Raw genomic sequence first — 19,348 nt, 5'->3', positions numbered from 1 at the left:
TGGCTACTCTACTACTAGGCTATCGGCTCATATACCATGAGTAGAGAAAAACAAAATGGCGGCACATGATGCTGAACCAACCGAGGACGAAATAAAAACTCTACTTGCAAATAAAACCCCAAAAATTATCAAGTATTTAAAAGAAATAGAAACAGTCTGCCCCAATAGCTCCTGTTCCACACTCCAGCCCAGTAGGTGGCGGTAATGCACCTTTAAGTTGGTTTGCCAACCACCAAAAAACCCTTAAGACGACGACGACCCCCCCCCCCCCCCCCCAAAAAAAAGCAACAAAATACAGAAGAAAAGCATTTGATGGTAAGAACTTATTGATTGGCTACATGCTCTGATTGGCTACTCTACTACTAGGCTATCAGCTCGTATACCGTGAGTAAAGAAAAACAAAATGGCAGCGTGTTGCTGAACTAACCGAGGACAAAATAAAAACTACTCGAAACAAAACCCCAAAAAATACAAAAAAAGAAAAAGCAAAATATGGAATAAAAGCATTTGATGGTAAGGACTTTATTTTTCCTTTTTAATTTTTCAAGAATTATAGCATTTTTTTTTTCACAAATTGCTCCTGTCATTTCGCCGGTTTGTTGACATTCTAAGCGGATATGATTTTGTCAGACGTTTTATGCAAGTTTTCATTTATCGAATTTGCAAAGAATAAAAATGCTCTGTTTCTCAGAATCCAGTGAATGTGGAGAGAATAAAACCGTTATTCCACTCACTCAATCTCGTCGTACACGGCTTATAGCTATCGGCTCATGTACGACTCGATTTTGTGGAATAACTGTTAAATAAGTTTGATTAAATCAACAAGTTAAATAGCAAAATTAAGAAACTGAACATGATTCCTTAACATCCTAATGAGAACTGATTCTGAAATGTTACAAATACAATAATATTGATGTGAGAGAGAGTGTGTGTTAACATGATGTAGAAGAGAGCATCATTTCAGAAACAGACAGATCAGATCGCAAAAGGGTTATACAGTGACTAAAAAAAGCAGAATCCACACTTATGGTTGTGGAGAGACAAAAAAGAAAGTGCATTACATTTCAGAAATAAGAAATAAATACATACGAAATAACGTTTCACTCTGTATCTCTGCTTCACAAATTCAACAAAGAAACGAGAGCTTGAACCCAGTGCGATGCAAATCTTCATAATTCTTTAAAGTGCTTAGAGCGTAATCATTCTGGCCACGCCCAGTGTGTGCATGTGTCTCGTTTGTCCTTTGACGGTTGATATTTGTACCATCTTGCACAATTTGTTTTCTGACTTTCTGAAACTTGCAACGATTTGACACTTGCCTCACAATCGCCTTTCACTTCGGTCTAAATCTGAAAGGGGATTAAACGCAAACGTTGCCAAAATGATGATCGTTACAAAGACAGTACTGTGGACTTGAACAGATTTAGTGTTCCTGACGCCGTTTCCTCCAAAAAAAGAGAACAAAAACCACAAACAAAACCCCTGTATGTACTGTGCATGACTGCTGCACTGGTCCTTCATATATACCAGTTTACGTAGCTCTATTCATCATCAACCCCCTTGGCGCCTGGAGCGAGCTGGACTGTCTTTAAAAGGAACCTGAACCTAAGTCGATTTGCTCTGGCTGATGCCTGATGAGTTGTATTTGCCATTTTTGGGTGTTTTGGTGGCACTGTTGCTTTGTGAGCCTTTCTGATCATCTCCTGTTAAGAGAGCTTTGATTTCCGATGGGATTTTTCCCTGGTCCATGGCAATGCACCACTGCTTGTACTAAACAAACAAACAAACAAACAAACACACAGAGAATAAAATGTTAACATCCTGTCAGGGTTTACACATTCCTAAAATCAAAATGTCTGCCATTATGACCTCGAAGCCTTCAGACCCGGTCTTAACCTCAGTCTCAGGTGATTCAAACTAGAGCCCTGCACTCCCGCACGAGTCCCGCGGGACCCGACGCAAAGCAGTGCGGCGCGGGACAAATTTTGAAAGCTCATTGCGGGCGGGAGGGGGAGTGCACAATGTGGGAGCAGGTGGGAGAGGTGATAAGCTGCAGTCCCGCTAACTAAAAATGTGTTTAAAATAAAATTTATAAACTATTAATTTATGTCTACCATATATAATTTGTGTTGGATATTTTCATCTCATCTCATCTCATTATCTCTAGCCGCTTTATCCTTCTACAGGGTCGCAGGCAAGCTGGAGCCTATCCCAGCTGACTACAGGCGAAAGGCGGGGTACACCCTGGACAAGTCGCCAGGTCATCACAGGGCTGACACATAGACACAGACAACCATTCACACTCACATTCACACCTACGCTCAATTTAGAGTCACCAGTTAACCTAACCTGCATGTCTTTGGACTGTGGGGGAAACCGGAGCACCCGGAGGAAACCCACGCGGACACGGGGAGAACATGCAAACTCCGCACAGAAAGGCCCTCGCCGGCCACGGGGCTCGAACCCAGGACCTTCTTGCTGTGAGGCGACAGCGCTAACCACTACACCACCGTGCCGCCGTTGGATATTTTATTTGGCATTAATAATAACATTTTAAGATGCCTAAATTTGCGGATGTGGTCTAATCTCGCGTACGTTTCCGATTCCTTTCCGCTCTTCCGTGTTTGAGATCTCCGATCATGGCAGAAGAGCAGAGCTCCTCTAGTGAAGCTCACAATGGACATCTCTGTAAAGCCTCAGCTGCGCGTGCCGCCTGGCAACACGCACCCTCGCTACGTGCGCTAGGTGAAGGATCGGTCAGTGGAGAGCTCAGCTAAGCTCAGCATGTTTAATTCCCCAAGCCAATGACAAGAACTTTCCTGAGAAATAACGCGAACGTCTGCATCATGCGGGATTTGCGGGCGGGAGCGGGACAAAACATGGCAGGCGCGGGCGGGAGCGGGACTGAAAATCATAATTCTTTGCGGGAGCGGGACTGCACAATGCGGGAGCGGGACTGAAAATTCTGTCCCGCGCAGACCTCTAATTCAAACCCGAACCGATTTGAGTGGCCGAATGCGTTAACGCACTTCAACACCGAGACGTGTGTAGATCAGCCACGTGATACTATACCTACTTTAACCAAAAACACTTTTTTCTCCCTGAAGTTAAATTAACTAACAGTAGCAAAGTATCTAATGTAGGGGAAAAAAACAGAACCCCACACACACACACAAGCATATTAGATTTGGTTTTATCTAAAAATGTTAACTTGTTACTGTATTATTTACTTAAAGGTGCAATAAGCAAAATTTTTCATTTCTTACCAACACAAATAATGTGGCAAAAATATGTAAAAGTGATTAAAAAATAATAATAAGCAGATTCATTTAAGTCATACTCTCGGCACAAGTGTATTACATGGCTAGGAGAAGAAAAAACAACAACAACCCTGTGTTCAAGTCTGGAATGATCATTTATATTCGGATTGGCCTCCTGTCACTCGTTTTTACAGACACGCCTCCTACATCTCTTCAAATCATCACGAGGAGAATTTCACACGTTTATAGAGTTGGCTTCCACTCAGATGAATGTCCTTGCTAATGCTAACTCCAGTCGGCATGCTAACTACAGTATAGGATCTGAGGGCGGAGCTTTACATACAACCCCGATTCCAAAAAAGTTGGGACAAAGTACAAATTGTAAATAAAAACAGAATGCAATAATTTACAAATCTCAAAAACTGATATTATATTCACAATAGAACATAGACAACATATCAAATGTAGAAAGTGAGACATTTTGAAATTTCATGCCAAATATTGGCTCATTTCAAATTTCATGACAGCAACACATCTCAAAAAAGTTGGGACAGGGGCAATAAGAGGCTGGAAAAGTTAAAGGTACAAAAAAGGAACAGCTGGAGGACCAAATTGCAACTCATTAGGTCAATTGGCAATAGGTCATTAACATGACTGGGTATAAAAAGAGCATCTTGGAGTGGCAGCGGCTCTCAGAAGTAAAGATGGGAAGAGGATCACCAATCCCCCTAATTCTGCACCGACAAATAGTGGAGCAATATCAGAAAGGAGTTCGACAGTGTAAAATTGCAGAGTTTGAACATATCATCATCTACAGTGCATAATATCATCAAAAGATTCAGAGAATCTGGAAGAATCTCTGTGCGTAAGGGTCAAGGCCAGAAAACCATACTGGGTGCCCGTGATCTTCGGGCCCTTAAACGGCACTGCATCACATACAGGCATGCTTCTGTATTGGAAATCACAAAATGGGCTCAGGAATATTTCCAGAGAACATTATCTGTGAACACAATTCACTGTGTCATCCACCGTTGCCAGCTAAAACTCTATAGTTCAAAGAAGAAGCCGTATCTAAACATGATCCAGAAGCGCAGACGTCTTCTCTGGGCCAAGGCTCATTTAAAATGGACTGTGGCAAAGTGGAAAACTGTTCTGTGGTCAGACGAATCAAAATTTGAAGTTCTTTATGGAAATCAGGGACGCCGTGTCATTCGGACTAAAGAGGAGAAGGACGACCCAAGTTGTTATCAGCACTCAGTTCAGAAGCCTGCATCTCTGATGGTATGGGGTTGCATTAGTGCGTGTGGCATGGGCAGCTTACACATCTGGAAAGACACCATCAATGCTGAAAGGTATATCCAGGTTCTAGAGCAACATATGCTCCCATCCAGACGACATCTCTTTCAGGGAAGACCTTGCATTTTCCAACATGACAATGCCAAACCACATACTGCATCAATTACAGCATCATGGCTGCGTAGAAGAAGGGTCCGGGTACTGAACTGGCCAGCCTGCAGTCCAGATCTTTCACCCAGAGAAAACATTTGGCGCATCATAAAACGGAAGATACGACAAAAAAGACCTAAGACAGTTGAGCAACTAGAATCCCACATTAGACAAGAATGGGTTAACATTCCTATCCCTAAACTTGAGCAACTTGTCTCCTCAGTCCCCAGACGTTTACAGACTGTTGTAAAGAGAAAAGGGGATGTCTCACAGTGGTAAACATGGCCTTGTCCCAACTTTGAGATGTGTTGTCATGAAATTTAAAAATCACCTAATTTTTCTCTTTAAATGAGACATTTTCTCAGTTTAAACATTTGATATGTCATCTATGTTCTATTCTGAACAAAATATGGAATTTTGAAACTTGCACATCATTGCATTCCGTTTTTATTTACAATTTGTACTTTGTCCCAACTTTTTTGGAATCGGGGTTGTATACGGATGGGACAAAGTGTGGGTTCAAAGAGCAAAAAATTACATTACATTCAACTCTATTTACACTTAGTTTTTTTTTTTTTTACACAGTTATGTAATACACCATTTAAAGGATCTTTGAATAAATGTAAACATTAATGAAGTTATAATACAACACTTTGATAGACATAGTTAATTTAAATCACAAGCTGAAAATTGTACTGCTCTCTTAAAGGTGCAATAAGCAAATATATAAATGAAAAAAAAAAATGTAGAAAATTATTAAAAATAACAGTATAAACCAGAACAATGTATTATGTAGCAGGGGTAAAAAAAAAAAAAAAAAAAAAAAAAAAAACAGAAACCTGCCTTCACGTCCAGAATGTTTGTTTGTATTCGGATTGGCTGCTTGTCGGCCACTTTATAGACACGCCCCCAACACACCTTCTGAAATCATTATGAGGCAAAGCTGCATGTTCATAGAGCTGAACATCCGAATGTGCCTGAAAGTGATGTCATGACATGGAGCTAAATATAGTTCTAGTTGAAACACCCCAAGTTTTGGGGGTGGAGCTTGGTGTACATGGGTGGAAATGGGGTGGGTCTTAACAAGTAAAATAAATTTCATTCAAATCTCATTGAACCCCTCGCATTTATCCTTTAGAGACCTTACCTAATGCACCTTTAATCAGGAAAACTGGAATTATTATAATAATTTTAATATTAACTTTTGAAGTCCACTATCCCAAATGGTTTATATTTCACTACATACACTGCCTACATAGGGTACAGCATTTGACTGCCTACAAAATACACTACACTGTCAGCAGAACACCATCTAAGATTGAGCTACGGTAAAAATACACACATGCAGATTTTTGAAAAAACAGATTTTTTGCCTTGATAAAGTTACTTCGATAAATGTGAGGAGTATTGATAAACTACTCGAACGAATACAAGTGCAATGTTACTGAATCATAAACTCATTCGCCAGAGCGCATTAGAAACTCTGATGTGCTTCCTAACGAGACTAAAAACAAAAATAAAATGAGGACAATAACACTACGTTCACACTGCAAGGCTTAATGCTCAATTCCGATTTTTTTGTGAAATCTGATTTTTTTGTGAGGTCGTTCACATTAACAAATATATGCGACTTGTATGTGATCCTCAGTATGAACGAAAAGCGACCTAAAAGTGTTCCGCATGCGCATTGCAGGATACGACGACGTCACACGCAGTGAGCATGGCCAGTGTTTACGGAAGTAAAACCGCCCGGTTGCGGTATGACCCATCCAATCTAGCTTGAATAGCTGCATCCCCCCAAATGGAAATCAGCTCCCTAACCTCTGCGTCCTTCCATTGAGAAGATTCAGAACCTTCACAGCCCGAAGCGTCCCTCGCATTGATGTCATGCGCAGGGGCGCAGATACGTTTTTTTGAACTGGGGGGGACAAAAAACTGGGGGGGGACAAAGCTGCCAGCAAACCAACCCCAACCCCGATAGGCCTGTCAAACTTGTTGTGGGTTACTATAGCAACCAAGCTCGAGCTCGCAACCTGTGCAGTCTGCGCAGCTCAACCAACCGAATATCAGTCTTTGTTTTATGTGAGTTGTTGCAACTATGTATACACTGCTGTGCACCTCAATAACCCGAATGGTAATTAGTCTTTTGATTTTTCCGTGAGGTTTGCCTTATGCAAAGAAAGACAGCATAGACGTTTTTTCCTCCCTATAAGTGGGGGGGGACCGAACGAGGTGAATTTAAATCTGGGTGGGACGAGTCCCCCCCTCTATCTGCGCCCGTGATTATGCGCCATGTTGTTGTAACTTTTTTTGAGAGACCCGCCGCCTACTTCAGCGCAGAATAGTGACATTTGTGGCTTGTTGATGACGTCCAAGTCGGATGAATGCGACCTGGCGGTTCAGACTGAAGTCGCATATGAAAAGATCGGATAGGAATCGGAATTAGGATCACATATCCAAACGGCCTGGGTTGGATTTGAAAAAAATCGGATCTGTGTCGTTCATATTGTCAATAAAAGATCGGATACAGGTCACATATGGGCGAAAAGATCGGATTTGAGTCACTTCAGCCTGCAGTGTGAACGTAGCCTAAGTGTTCGCCCTGAGAGGGCTGAATTTCTGTATTTAAGTCTTTATCCTCGTCTGGTGGTGGTGAAGTGAAGCACACTGATGGAGTCTTTGTCTAACTTTAACAATAGTTCTCTTACAGCACAATCTCCCCTGCTGGCAACTCGGCCATAACTCTGGTAAAATGCGATTGAATTGAACGAAACTGCAATACGCGTATTACTGACATATAACAAAGGATCCTGTCAAGTTTTGTGAAATTCCTCCAAAAATTGAGAGAGGAGTTGATTTCAGAAGGTGAGCACCCTTCCCGGGACGGACGGACGGACGGACATCGCCACGACATAATCCCCCTTCGGGCCTTTCGGCCAGCGGGGGATAAAAATCGTGAGGGAAGTTGATTTCAGAAAGCAAGCACACCTTGATGAAATTGCCAAAGTACAAGTTTACTAATAATCAAGCGCATAACTCTGGGAAATTTGCCCAAATTAAACGAAATTTCAATATGCGTATAACTGTCATATAACAAAGCCTTTTGCCAAGTTTGGTGAAATTCCTCCACAAATCATGACAGGAGTTGATTTCAGAAGAACGAAACTGTCAAAGTACAAGTTATTTCATCAAGGGTCAAAACTCTGGTAAAGTTTTCACAAATGAAATTAAATCGCAATATGCGTATTACCGTCATATAACAATAGTCTGGTTAACACCAGACCATTTCACAAGTGAAATATGGTCTGGAATCCGCCTATTGAATTTCTCGTAGGGGAGGTGTGGTTTACGATTGTCAACGGCCATTTATTGGACGTTGAGAATGTCTATCATTTGGTGTATACGTAGCCCATGGCCAATCATGGCAGTTGTACCCGGTGACGTAGTTAGAGCGACGAAGAGGCGAAGAAGAGAAGGCAAAACAAAAATAGGAAAACAATGGCACCGAACGATTACTGCCGTTTGTGCAAGACAAATACGAGAGAAGCTGGACCCTCCGTATTTGGACATTCAACAGACATGTTTTTGACCAAAAAAAACCAACGAGCATATCCAAGAGGTTAGCGCTGTTAGGTGGTGTGATTGGCTTCCGTTTGTCGAGTAGTACGCGTCACCGTCTTTCCACCCCTCCCCACTCTCTGATTGGCTCCCTAACTCAGGCGAGCCTTTAGACCATAGTTTCCATGCTGCCTTTTCAGATCGGAACAATTGTGCAAAGCAGCATGGGATTTCCCAGGCTAATATAACAAGGCCTTTTGCCACGCTTCGAGAAATTTGTCCAAAAATTGTGAGAGGAGTTGATTTCAGAAGGCAAGCACACCTTCATGAAATTGCCAAAGTACAGGGTTGTTAATCAAAGGCCACGACTCTGGTAAAACGTGACCAAATTGAACAAAATAACAATATGCGTATTAATGACATACAACAAGGCCTTTTGCCAAGTTTGGTGAAATTCATCCAAAAATTGTGAGAGGAGTTGATTTCAGAAGGTGAGCACACTTCCCGGGACAGACGGACGGAAATCACCATGACATAATCCCCCTTTGGGCCTTTCAGCCAGCGGAGGATAACTAGTTATTGAACATGGAGAATGTGAGGAACCCACCATCTCTAGTTCTTCTCTCAGGGCACAGATGGCTCTCTCTTTGCTGGACACCAGCTCCTCCAGGTACTGGTAGCGCAGCTTCTTCCTGGCTCGACATTCTCGCGCACTCTGCCTGCTGCGTTCCAGTTTCGCCTTCAGGTCGATCTTTGCCGGTTTTCGGCCACGTTTTCCTGGTTTCTTCACCTTTCCACCAACCATCTGCTGAGAAAACGGGGAGGCTGATGTTAAGCTGAAGTTACATAAAATAGGAATGAAACGTGTCGTTCTTTGATAGAAAATTTCTATTCAGTGTTGGCAAAATGAGACTAATAAAACACGTAGGGACGTGCTGGTATAGGAAAATAATCAACTTTGGGCTGGTAAAGCATCACACTATCATAATTACACAATCATCATGATATAACTTGGTGCACTTGGAGACCACAGACCTCAGCCAAGGACAACAGTCGACTCTTCTTTGATACGCAAACCTGTAACCACAACCGTTGTATTTTATTACTGGTACCCATGAATGTGGGTTCCAAGAAAATTTAAACACTTGCGTGCCGGCACCATCGCCAGATCCACCAGCAATAACTGGAGTCATGAGGAGGAACCACAGCCAGTTTCTGCCCCTACTCTTCTACTGTTTGTTGTGGTGGGGCCCCTCCAGATTGGAGGCTCCTTGCTAGTGGTGCTGGGTGACACAAACTGTTTGGCTACTCAAACCAAGCTCCATCTTCCCTCTTCAGGCAGATGAACAAGACGCTTTCTCAACTGTTTCCTGAAGATCATTTATGATTCTCTTTACTTCCATGGGTGCAATCCAAAGCAAACGCACAAGAGGTACGTCAACTCACAGCTGACATAACCGCAGCATCCCACTGCCATGTGATGGCATCCAGCTCTCCATCTTCTCTTTACACACGCCTCTACCAACTGCTCATAACGTTTATCCTTCCTGTCCTTTCCATCTGCAAGGTTCTTTTCCCATGGGCCTGTCAATTCTAACATTACTCTCTTTCCATCTTCACTCCAAACCATGATATCCAGTCACTGTGTTGTGGCCAAAATAGGAAAAGTCAGAGCATTTTGCAGATCAGCTGTTAATCGCCAATTCCCCACCCATTCTTCATCCACCACCTGTACCTTCGGAGCTGCCTTCCTCGATCCTTTCCTGCCAGCACTGTGGAAGGCTACCTGACCAAGCACCTCAGGTGTAGGCAGGTTTCCTTCCCTAAACTGACTCAACTTGGCTTCTAGTACCTTCAAAAGGTTATTACTGGTACCCGTGAATGTGGATCGTGATCTGGAGGAATCATATTTCTACACTGACTGTGTTTTTTCAGTACTGAACTTTACTGCCATCTAGTGGATTTTAAGATGTATGGTGTTGCTGAGCGCAGACTTCCACCAAGGCGAAATGCCGACTCTTGTAACATTAGCGAAAGAGACAATACATTCGTGCATCCACCATGTGACTTGGATCCTCGCCAAAGTTTAACAGGTTCTTCCTCGGCTCATGCTACACCCTTCCACAGAATTTCATGGAAATCAGGTAGGGAGGTTTTGCGCAAGAAAGACAAAACAAACTGCACCGAAAACATAACCTCCTTGGCAGAGATAAAATGTCCAAATATCCATGGTATTACCACTAATATGGAATCAATTTTGTGCCAAAATGTTCATACAATACTTTTGAAATAATCAAACAAAAACGACAAATCAAAATAGTCAATTTTTTTAGACTGGCAAACAAATTATTCGTGTAATCGTGCAAAATCAGTCTATTACTCTTCAGAAACCTTTTATTTTTGTTCCGCGGCTTTCTCAGTTTTGTTTGACGTAATTTATTTTGGTTGCGATTCCAGCTCTCATTTGCGCTCCCTGACTTTTTGCTTGCAGTTTTGGCACAAACTTCATGTGTGGGTGGGCTGTCCAGGAATGCATTCCCATTGGGTAACTTGTGTTTGACTGACAGCTACACTCAGCCATTCCCCCGGAGGCTGTTACGGCCATTTCCTACTCGGATTCTGGCGGACTGTTTGACGAGTGACCGATCCATTGACGGTACACAAGGATCGAGTGGACTTCAGTGGCGACTATGATATTGAATTAATTCAACAAAGTGTAAGTGCGGGACAAATGTGTTGTATGTGTTGCAGTAGTGCACATTATGCAGGTGTTTCATGGCAAGTCAAATGTTAGCCTTAGCTCCACTACCCAATATAATAGCTGTCTTGCTAATGTTAAACACGCCTGCATAATGTGCACTACTGCAACACATACAGCACGTTTGTCCCGTATTTACACTTTGTTGAATTAATTCAATATCATAGTCGCCACTGAAGTCCACTCCATCCTTGTTTACCGTCAATGGATCGGTCACTCGTCAAACAGTCCGCCAGAATCCGAGTAGGAAATGGCCACAACAGCCTCCGGGGGAATGGCTGAGCGTAACTGTCAGTCAAACACAAGTTAGCCAATGGGAATGCATTCCTGGACAGCCCACCCACACGTGAAGTTTGTGCCAAAACTGCAAGCAAAAAGTCAGGGAGCGCAAACGAGAAAGCTGGAATCGCAACCAAAATAAATTACATCAAACATAACTGAGAAAGACGCGGAACAAAAATAAAAGGTTTCTGAAGAGTAATGGACTGATATTTTGCACGATAACACGAATAATTTGTTTGCCAGTCTAAAAAAATTGACTTTAATTTTTTTTTTTTTTGAATTTTGATTTATCGTTTTTGTTTGATATTTCAAAAGTATTGTATGAACATTTTGGCACAAAATTGATTCCATACACTAATAACATGGTAAATAAAAACAAACAACTAATAATAATAATAATAATAGGATATTATTACAATGACTATTAAAATATTTTATAATTCATTTGTATAAATTTTTTTTAATAATTAAAAAAAACAACAATATTAAGTAACAAAACGGGAATTAAAAAAAAAAAATTGTGATTCGTCATCACATTACATTAACGCCATTTAGCAGACACTCTTATCCAGAGCGATGTACAACACACCCAGAGCAGCCTGAGGAGTATCAGGGGTTAGGTGCCTTCCTCAAGGGCACTTTATCCATTCCTGCTGGTCTAGGGAATCGAACCGGTGACCTTTTGGTCCCGAATTTGCTTCTCTAACCATTAGGTCATGGCTTCCCCGTTGTTTAATAAATCCCTTTAATCAATGTTTAATAAGTAAAAATGATGGGAGATGAATCACACCACTACGTTGATTATTTTTCTACAGGAGCATGAACTTCCAAGACAACATTACAGTAATATAATATAATGGAAAAGAGTGTTTTACTGGGAAATACACCACTCGTATTTTTCATCCGCGCTCCATCCAGGACATGGAGGAACAAAACCGTAACAAATCTCTATGTGTCACTCGTGAGGAACTCAATGAATTGTTTTGATAAGTTTGGGGACTTTGTTTGTGAATATAATAAATGATATAATAAAAAGAAAAATATCACACGATGGCTTGAAGATATGAAATTTATCTTCTCGTGTTTTTTATATAATATATATTATAGTGTGTGCGTTATTGTGTTATGGATATGGAATATATGAATGTGAAAATGCTCTTAATTACCTCGCCCGCGACGGAATAAGCGGGGTGAGGTGATCAGTGTGGTTTGTTTGTGTGTCTGACTGTTAACAATCTAGCATCTAGACGGTTTCACCAATTGACTTCAAATTTTCAGGGCAGGTGGGCAATAGTGTGTAGATTAGCTGATTACATTTTGGGGATAATCAGGCCAAGGTCACCAGAAAGGTCAGGCGAGGTTTGTTTTGCCTGGCAACACGTGTTTCACTATTAGACATAGCTATGAGTTCTACTGTCGATTTTTTAAAACAATTTGACTTCACTAAGCAGAGGCACGGTGGTGTAGTGGTTAGCGCTGTTGCCTCACAGCAAGAAGGTCGGGGTTCGAGCCCCGTGGCCGGCGAGGGCTTTTCTGTGCAGAGTTTGCATGTTCTCCCCATGTCCGCATGGGTTTCCCCCACAGTCCAAAGACATGCAGGTTAGGTTAACTGGTGACTCTATTGGAGCTTTTCCACTACCAACGCGGCTGAGTTGGGCTGAGTCGAGCTGAGTTGGGCTGAGTCGAGCTGAGTGGGGCTGTTGGGGTTGTATTTCGACTACAACCGCGCTGAACCGTGCTGGCTGGAAGTGGGTGGACACATTGGGTGGAGTTAGCGAAAGTGGGTGGACATCACGTGATGTCATTAGGCGGCGCAAACAGTGACATCAGTGACCTTTTAAGCGGTAGTCTCACGACCCTTTGTCGTAATTCTTCTTCTTCCGGGTTTACGGTGTTTACAGATCCCAGCGTGCTCGCGGGGCGTGTGTGGGCATGTGAGGACACTCCTCCTCACCAATCAGTGCACAGGGGAGTGTCTGCTCACGCCCCTAGCCCCACTCGGCTCGGTTGGGCTCACTTCAGCCCCACTCCAAAACCATGCGAGTTTTGGGTGCTGAGTAAGGCTGAAGTGAGCGGAGTCGTGCTGCTCTGAGGTAGTCAAAACGCGAGCCGTGTCGGGCTGAAGTGAGCTGAAAAAGGGTAGTGGAAAAGGCCCATAATGCTGTGTTCACACTTATACCGGTATGATAGTGGTATAACTGTATCGATACAAAGTATACCGGTACAGTTTAGTGCATCTGTCCACACTAGCGAGAAACGCTTGTGGTTTTCTTTCACGGTAGTTGAAATGTGCGTGCGCGAAATGTTTCCGTGGTTACCGAGTAACTTCCTTCCGAGAATATGGCGGATGAAACAACGTGTGTGTGCTTTTCGTTGTCAGTGTACAGTCTGTATTTCTGGTGGTCATTTATTCAGTCGAATCATATAAAACGCGCGAGGCAGTTGAGGAAGAAACAAAGAAAACGAATCTCCGTTCTTCACTATTTTATTCAGTGAAGACATCGATTGAGGTGTGTGACTTTGCGCATGCGCATTATATTTGTATCGATACAGAGCCGCTTCATCCGTCCACACTACAGCGAAGCGCTACAGTACCGATACTGTACCGGTACGAAACCCATACATTTGTGGGTTTCATACCGATCCAGTTATACCGCTACAGTACCGGTACAGTTGCTAGTGTGGACAGGTGTTGCGGTACGAAAGTAGTATCGTATCGGTACAAAATCCCTAGTGTGGACAGGGTATAAATTGACCGTAGGTGTGAATGTGAGTGTGAATGGTTGTCTGTGTCTATGTGTCAGCCCTGTGATGACCTGGCGACTTGTCCAGGGTGTACCCCGCCTTTCGCCCGTAGTCAGCTGGGATAGGCTCCAGCTTGCCTGCAACCCTGTAGAACAGGATAAGTGGCTACAGATAATGAGATGAGATTTTGTCGCTGCTATAGCAAGTTATGAGTGTTCGATTCCGTCAGTGGTTTGGAAAGAGGGCGAGGAAACTCTGAGGCTTAGTACGGAGAGGATACGAGGGCATCAGGACACTTCGTCCAATGACCATTTCGTCCAAAGCCTTTTTCATACACACTATCAATTATGTTATATTTCAGGTATTCCAGTGTTCGCGAACGAAAGCCCCGCTCCGTGCCTAAAGATTTAACATGATCCAGCCGGCTTTAAAAATGAATAACTCGGCCAACAGAGCTCACAGCGAAGACAAATTTTACAGGCACCTCCCTCTAAGCCTCCCCATTCGAAAGAGCACAGTCTCGGGTCAGTAGGACCGCACCTCGGCCTGGGATTCACGAACAAAGCCCCTGCGAGAGCGCTGCTCCGCGCCTGAAGATTTAATAGGATCCAGTCAGAAACACAGACATGCGAGCGAACAGCCTGCAACGACCAGGGCGTGAACTCATCCCAGGGTCAGCAAGTGGCACGGGCCGACGTGGTTACCCCCCCTTAGTGTCGAAGCGCACGTACTATGGCACTCATTTGCTTGACAAAAATGTGTTTTGTTTCGATCAGATTCCATTGAGAACTCCTTTTTTTCGAACAAACAAATACCTGAAATATAAAATAATTGATAGTGCGTATGAAAAAGGCTTTGGATGAAATGACCTGTATTCGTACTCGATGGTCGGTAGACGCGTCTTATCTTCAGAAAAGTCTGACTTTTTTAAATAATATGGATCAAACCCACACATATCTATCTTCTCTTTGTATCGAATCTTCGCTCAAATCGTGAGAAAATTCAGCATTGTTTACAGACACACTTTCAGCGCCTGCCATCCTAGTTGCTTTGTTTATCCACCATCATGGCGGACGCTCATGACGGAGCACATTTTGATCACGTGGTTGCAAGTCATCCAGTCACTGCAGTAATTATCCAATCAGAGGCTCTTATGTATTTGCATATTTAAATCCAAATGACTTTTTGTGCACACACACACACACACACACGCGTGCATCTCAAAAAATTAGAATACCATGAAAAAGTTCTTTTTTTCATAATGTAATTCAAAAAGGTAAACTTTCATATATTCTATATTCATTACATGTAAAGTGAAATATTTAAAGCCTTTTTTGTTTTAATTTTGATGATTATGGCTTATAGCTCATGAAAATCAGAAATCCAGTATCTCAAATTATTAGAATATTCCCCAAGATCAATCAAAAAAAGGATTTACAATACAGAAATGTCCAACTTCTGAAAAGTATATTCATTTATACGCTCAGTACTTGGTTGGGGCTCCTTTACCATGAATTACTGTATCAATGCGGTGTGGCATGGAGGTGATCAGTCTGTGGCACTGCTGAGGTGTTATTGAAGCCCAGGTTGCTTTGATAGTGGCCTTCAGCGTATCTGTATTTTTGGGTCGGGTGTTTCTCATCTTCCTCTTGACAATACCCCATAGATTCTCTCTGGGGTTCAGGTCAGGCAAGTTGGCTGGCCAATCAAACACAGTAATATCATGGTCAGCAAACCATTTGGTAGTAGTTTTGGCACTATGGGTAGGTGCTAAGTCCTGCTGGAAAAGGAAATCAGCATCTCCAAAAAGCTCATCAGCAGATGGAAGCATGAAGTGCTCTAAAATCTCCTGGTAGATGGCTGTGTTGACTTTGGACTTGATAAAATACAGTGGACCAACACCAGCAGATGACATGGCACCCCAAATCATCACAGACTGTGGAAACTTCACACTGGGCTTCAAACACCTTGGATTCTGTGCCTCTCCACTCTTCCTCCAGACTCTAGAACCGTGATTTCCAAATTAAATGCAAAATGTACTTTCATCTGAAAAGAGGACTTTGGACCACTGAGCAACAGTCCATTTCTTTCTCGCCTTAGCCCAGATAAGACACTTTTGACATTGTCTCTGGCTCAGGAGTAGCTTGATATTAGGAATGCGAAAGTTGTATCCCCTTTCTTGAAGATGTCTGTTCGTGATGGGTCTTGATACACTGACACCAGCCTCAGTCCACTCCTTGTGAAGCTCTCCCAAGTTCTTGAATCGACTTTTCTTGACAATCCTCTCAAGACTGCGGCCATCCCTGTTGCTTGTGCACCTTTTCCAGCCACCCTTTTCAGCAGTGACCTTTTGTGGCTTACCCTCCTTGTGGAGGGCATCAGTGATCATCTTCTGGACAACAGTCAAGTCAGCAGTCTTCCCCATGATTGTGGTTGTGTGTACTGAACTAGACCGAGAGATACACTGTGTTCATACTGTTTTACTCAAACTCGAAATGAAATATTCTAATATTTTGAGATTTTTTTTTTATGTTTTTGTACTGTATGCCATACTGATTAAAATTAAAATAGAAAAATGCTTGAAACATTTTAGTTTATGTGTAATGAGTCTATAACATTTTCACTTTCTTAAATACACTACCGTTCAAAAGTTTGGGGTCACTTTGAAATGTCCTTATTTTTGAAAGAAAAGCACTGTTCTTTTCAATGAAGATCACTTTAAACTAATCAGAAATGCACTCTATACATTGCTAATGTGGTAAATGACTATTCTAGCTGCAAATGTGTGGTTTTTGGTGCAATATCTCCATAGGTGTATAGAGGCCCATTTCCAGCAACTCTCACTCCAGTGTTCTAATGGTACAATGTGTTTGCTCATTGCCTCAGAAGGCTAATGGATGATTAGAAAACCCTTGTACAATCATGTTAGCACAGCTGAAAACAGTTGAGCTCTTTAGAGAAGCTATAAAACTGACCTTCCTTTGAGCAGATTGAGTTTCTGGAGCATCACATTTGTGGGGTCGATTAAATGCTCAAAATGGCCAGAAAAATGTCTCGACTATATTTTCTATTCATTTTACAGCTTATGGTGGTAAATAAAAGTGTGACTTTTCATGGAAAACACAAAATTGTCTGGGTGACCCCAAACTTTTGAACGGTAGTGTATATATAAAACCAACTATTAATATGTCAATTAACAGTTATTCCACGAAATCAAGTCGTACATGAGCGGACATGTGATGGGGCACGTAGCACCGAGTTGTCTATAATCCATGTACGACAAGACTGAGTGGAATAACTGTTTTATTCTCTCCACATTCACTGACTTTTGAGAAACAGAGCATTTTTATTTTTTGCACATTTGATCAATAAAAACTTTATACAAAACGTCTGACAAAATCATTTCCGCTTAGAATGTAAACAAACTGGCAAAATAACAGCAGCAATTTGTGAAAAATGCGATAATAATAATAATAATAATAATAATAATAATAATAATTCTTGACCAAAAAAAAAAAGATACGTTCTTACCATCAAATACTTTTATGCCATGTTTCGTTGCTTTTTTTTTTGGTGTTTTGTTTTCGAGTAGAGTTTTTATTTCATCCTCAGTTGGTTCAGCAACACGCGCCGCCATTTTGTTTTTCTCTACTCAGTAGAGTTACCAATCAGAGCGTGCGATTGCTCATATCCGGCGAATGTGGATAGAATAATCACTATTATTTCAAAGTAATCCTAACATACACTCAGACTGAAAAAACTCTGAAAAAACACTGAAGTCTGACATCCTCTCACACTCTCTCAACACGGTGTGTTTGAAACAGTAGGCCGCTGCCTCGCTGCTGTAACAGATCCGTGTCTCATACGGCACGACTTTCCACTGAAGGCATTTTCTACTCCTAAAGAGTTTTAAGATTAGCCTTTACGGTAATGTGTTACACTGGCACGCCATGTAACTAAAGCACAGAGTTCGCCAGCTGGTTAACACAAAATTGTCTGGGTGACCCCAAACTTTTGAACGGTAGTGTAACTGATGGAAAATATTGAACTTTTTCACAATATTCTAATTTTTTGGGATGCACATATACATACACACATTATATATGTATGGGCGGCACGGTGGTGTAGTGGTTAGCGCTGTCGCCTCACAGCAAGAAGGTCCGAGTTCGAGCCCCGTGGCCGGCGAGGGCCTTTCTGTGCGGAGTTTGCATGTTCTCCCCGTGTCCGCGTGGGTTTCCTCCGGGTGCTCCGGTTTCCCCCACAGTCCAAAGACATGCAGGTTAGGTTAACTGGTGACTCTAAATTGACCGTAGGTGTGAATGTGAGGCCCTGTTTACATTATTTCGAATCAGCGGATCATCAGATAACGTTTTTAAAACGATTCGCGTGCACACAGCAACGCCAATACACGATTCGCGTGCACACAGCAACGCCAATACACGGATACGCTAATCACATGATTAATTAGACGGCACGTCACATGATCCCAGTGCATATCGGGCATGCGCAAGTCACTCACCACTTGCAAGTGGAAGGATGGCAAGCGAACACCTTCTCCAGCAGATAAACACACCTGGCTGTGATGTTCATGTTCTCACTGAGTTTAAGCGCCTGAAGGAGGTTGAAATGTGTAAATAAACTTCAGTGCAGCTCAGCGCTTCCTCCCGCGCTCCAAATCACTCCGCCCTGAACAGCGAGCGCCCTCTGGAGGGTGCGCACTCCGGCCCTGCGCAGCTCACAGAGCGCGCGAGTGAAGCGCACGAGCAGTGATTTGGGACTGAGCCGCTGTGTGTGAGATCCCAACGCCAGCGAATCAGGAAGGTGGATGTCACAGTGACGTTGTCCAATGACTACGTCAGCTAGAGCTCAGCACAGCGTATCCGCGTATTCTCAATGTTTACACAGCACCGGACCAGACACGATCTGGATTGAATACGTGGACCCTGGCGGATTCCCGTTTCCCGGCGTTTTAATGTAAACGGACAGTGCATCCGCAAAGAAAACGAGACAGATATGGTCTAATGTAAACTTGGCCTGAATGGTTGTCTGTGTCTATTGCCGCTTTTCCACTACAAACGCGGCTGAGTTGGGCTGAGCCGTGCCGTGCTGAGTCGAGCTGAGCGGGGCTGTTGGAGTTGCATTTCGACTACAACCACGCTGAACCGTGCTGGCTGGAAGTGGGTGGACACATTGGGTGGAGTTAGCGAAAGTGGGTGGACGTCACATGATGTCGTTAAGCAGCGCAAACAGTGACATCAGTGAGCTTTTAAGCGGTAGTCTCACGACCCGAATAGTAAAC

At 42.8% G+C, this 19,348-nt stretch overlaps 1 protein-coding gene across 3 annotated transcripts in view; it reads right to left on the bottom strand.

Annotated features, from left to right (window-relative positions):
* Nucleotides 1–258: 258 nt before the first annotated feature.
* Nucleotides 259–19,348, bottom strand: part of crebl2 (cAMP responsive element binding protein-like 2) — a 23,920-nt gene continuing 4,830 nt past the window's right edge. For 2 of the 3 annotated variants that reach the window (XM_060902860.1, XM_060902861.1), the window contains exons 2-3: nucleotides 8,872–9,069; nucleotides 259–1,770 (exon numbers count right to left, since the gene is read on the bottom strand). In XM_060902860.1, coding sequence (XP_060758843.1) covers nucleotides 1,606–1,770; nucleotides 8,872–9,069 — 363 coding nt within the window. In that variant the 3' untranslated portion in view covers nucleotides 259–1,605. Of the gene's footprint in view, nucleotides 1,771–8,871; nucleotides 9,073–19,348 lie in introns of all 3 variants that reach the window. The other variant, XM_060902859.1, reaches the window with a different exon arrangement.

This window comes from Neoarius graeffei, chromosome 21 (assembly GCF_027579695.1).
Source record: "Neoarius graeffei isolate fNeoGra1 chromosome 21, fNeoGra1.pri, whole genome shotgun sequence".
NCBI classification, from domain to species: Eukaryota; Metazoa; Chordata; class Actinopteri; order Siluriformes; family Ariidae; genus Neoarius; species Neoarius graeffei.
Note: the sequence above shows the minus strand (reverse complement) of the source record. Positions and strands in the feature narration are given on the sequence as shown.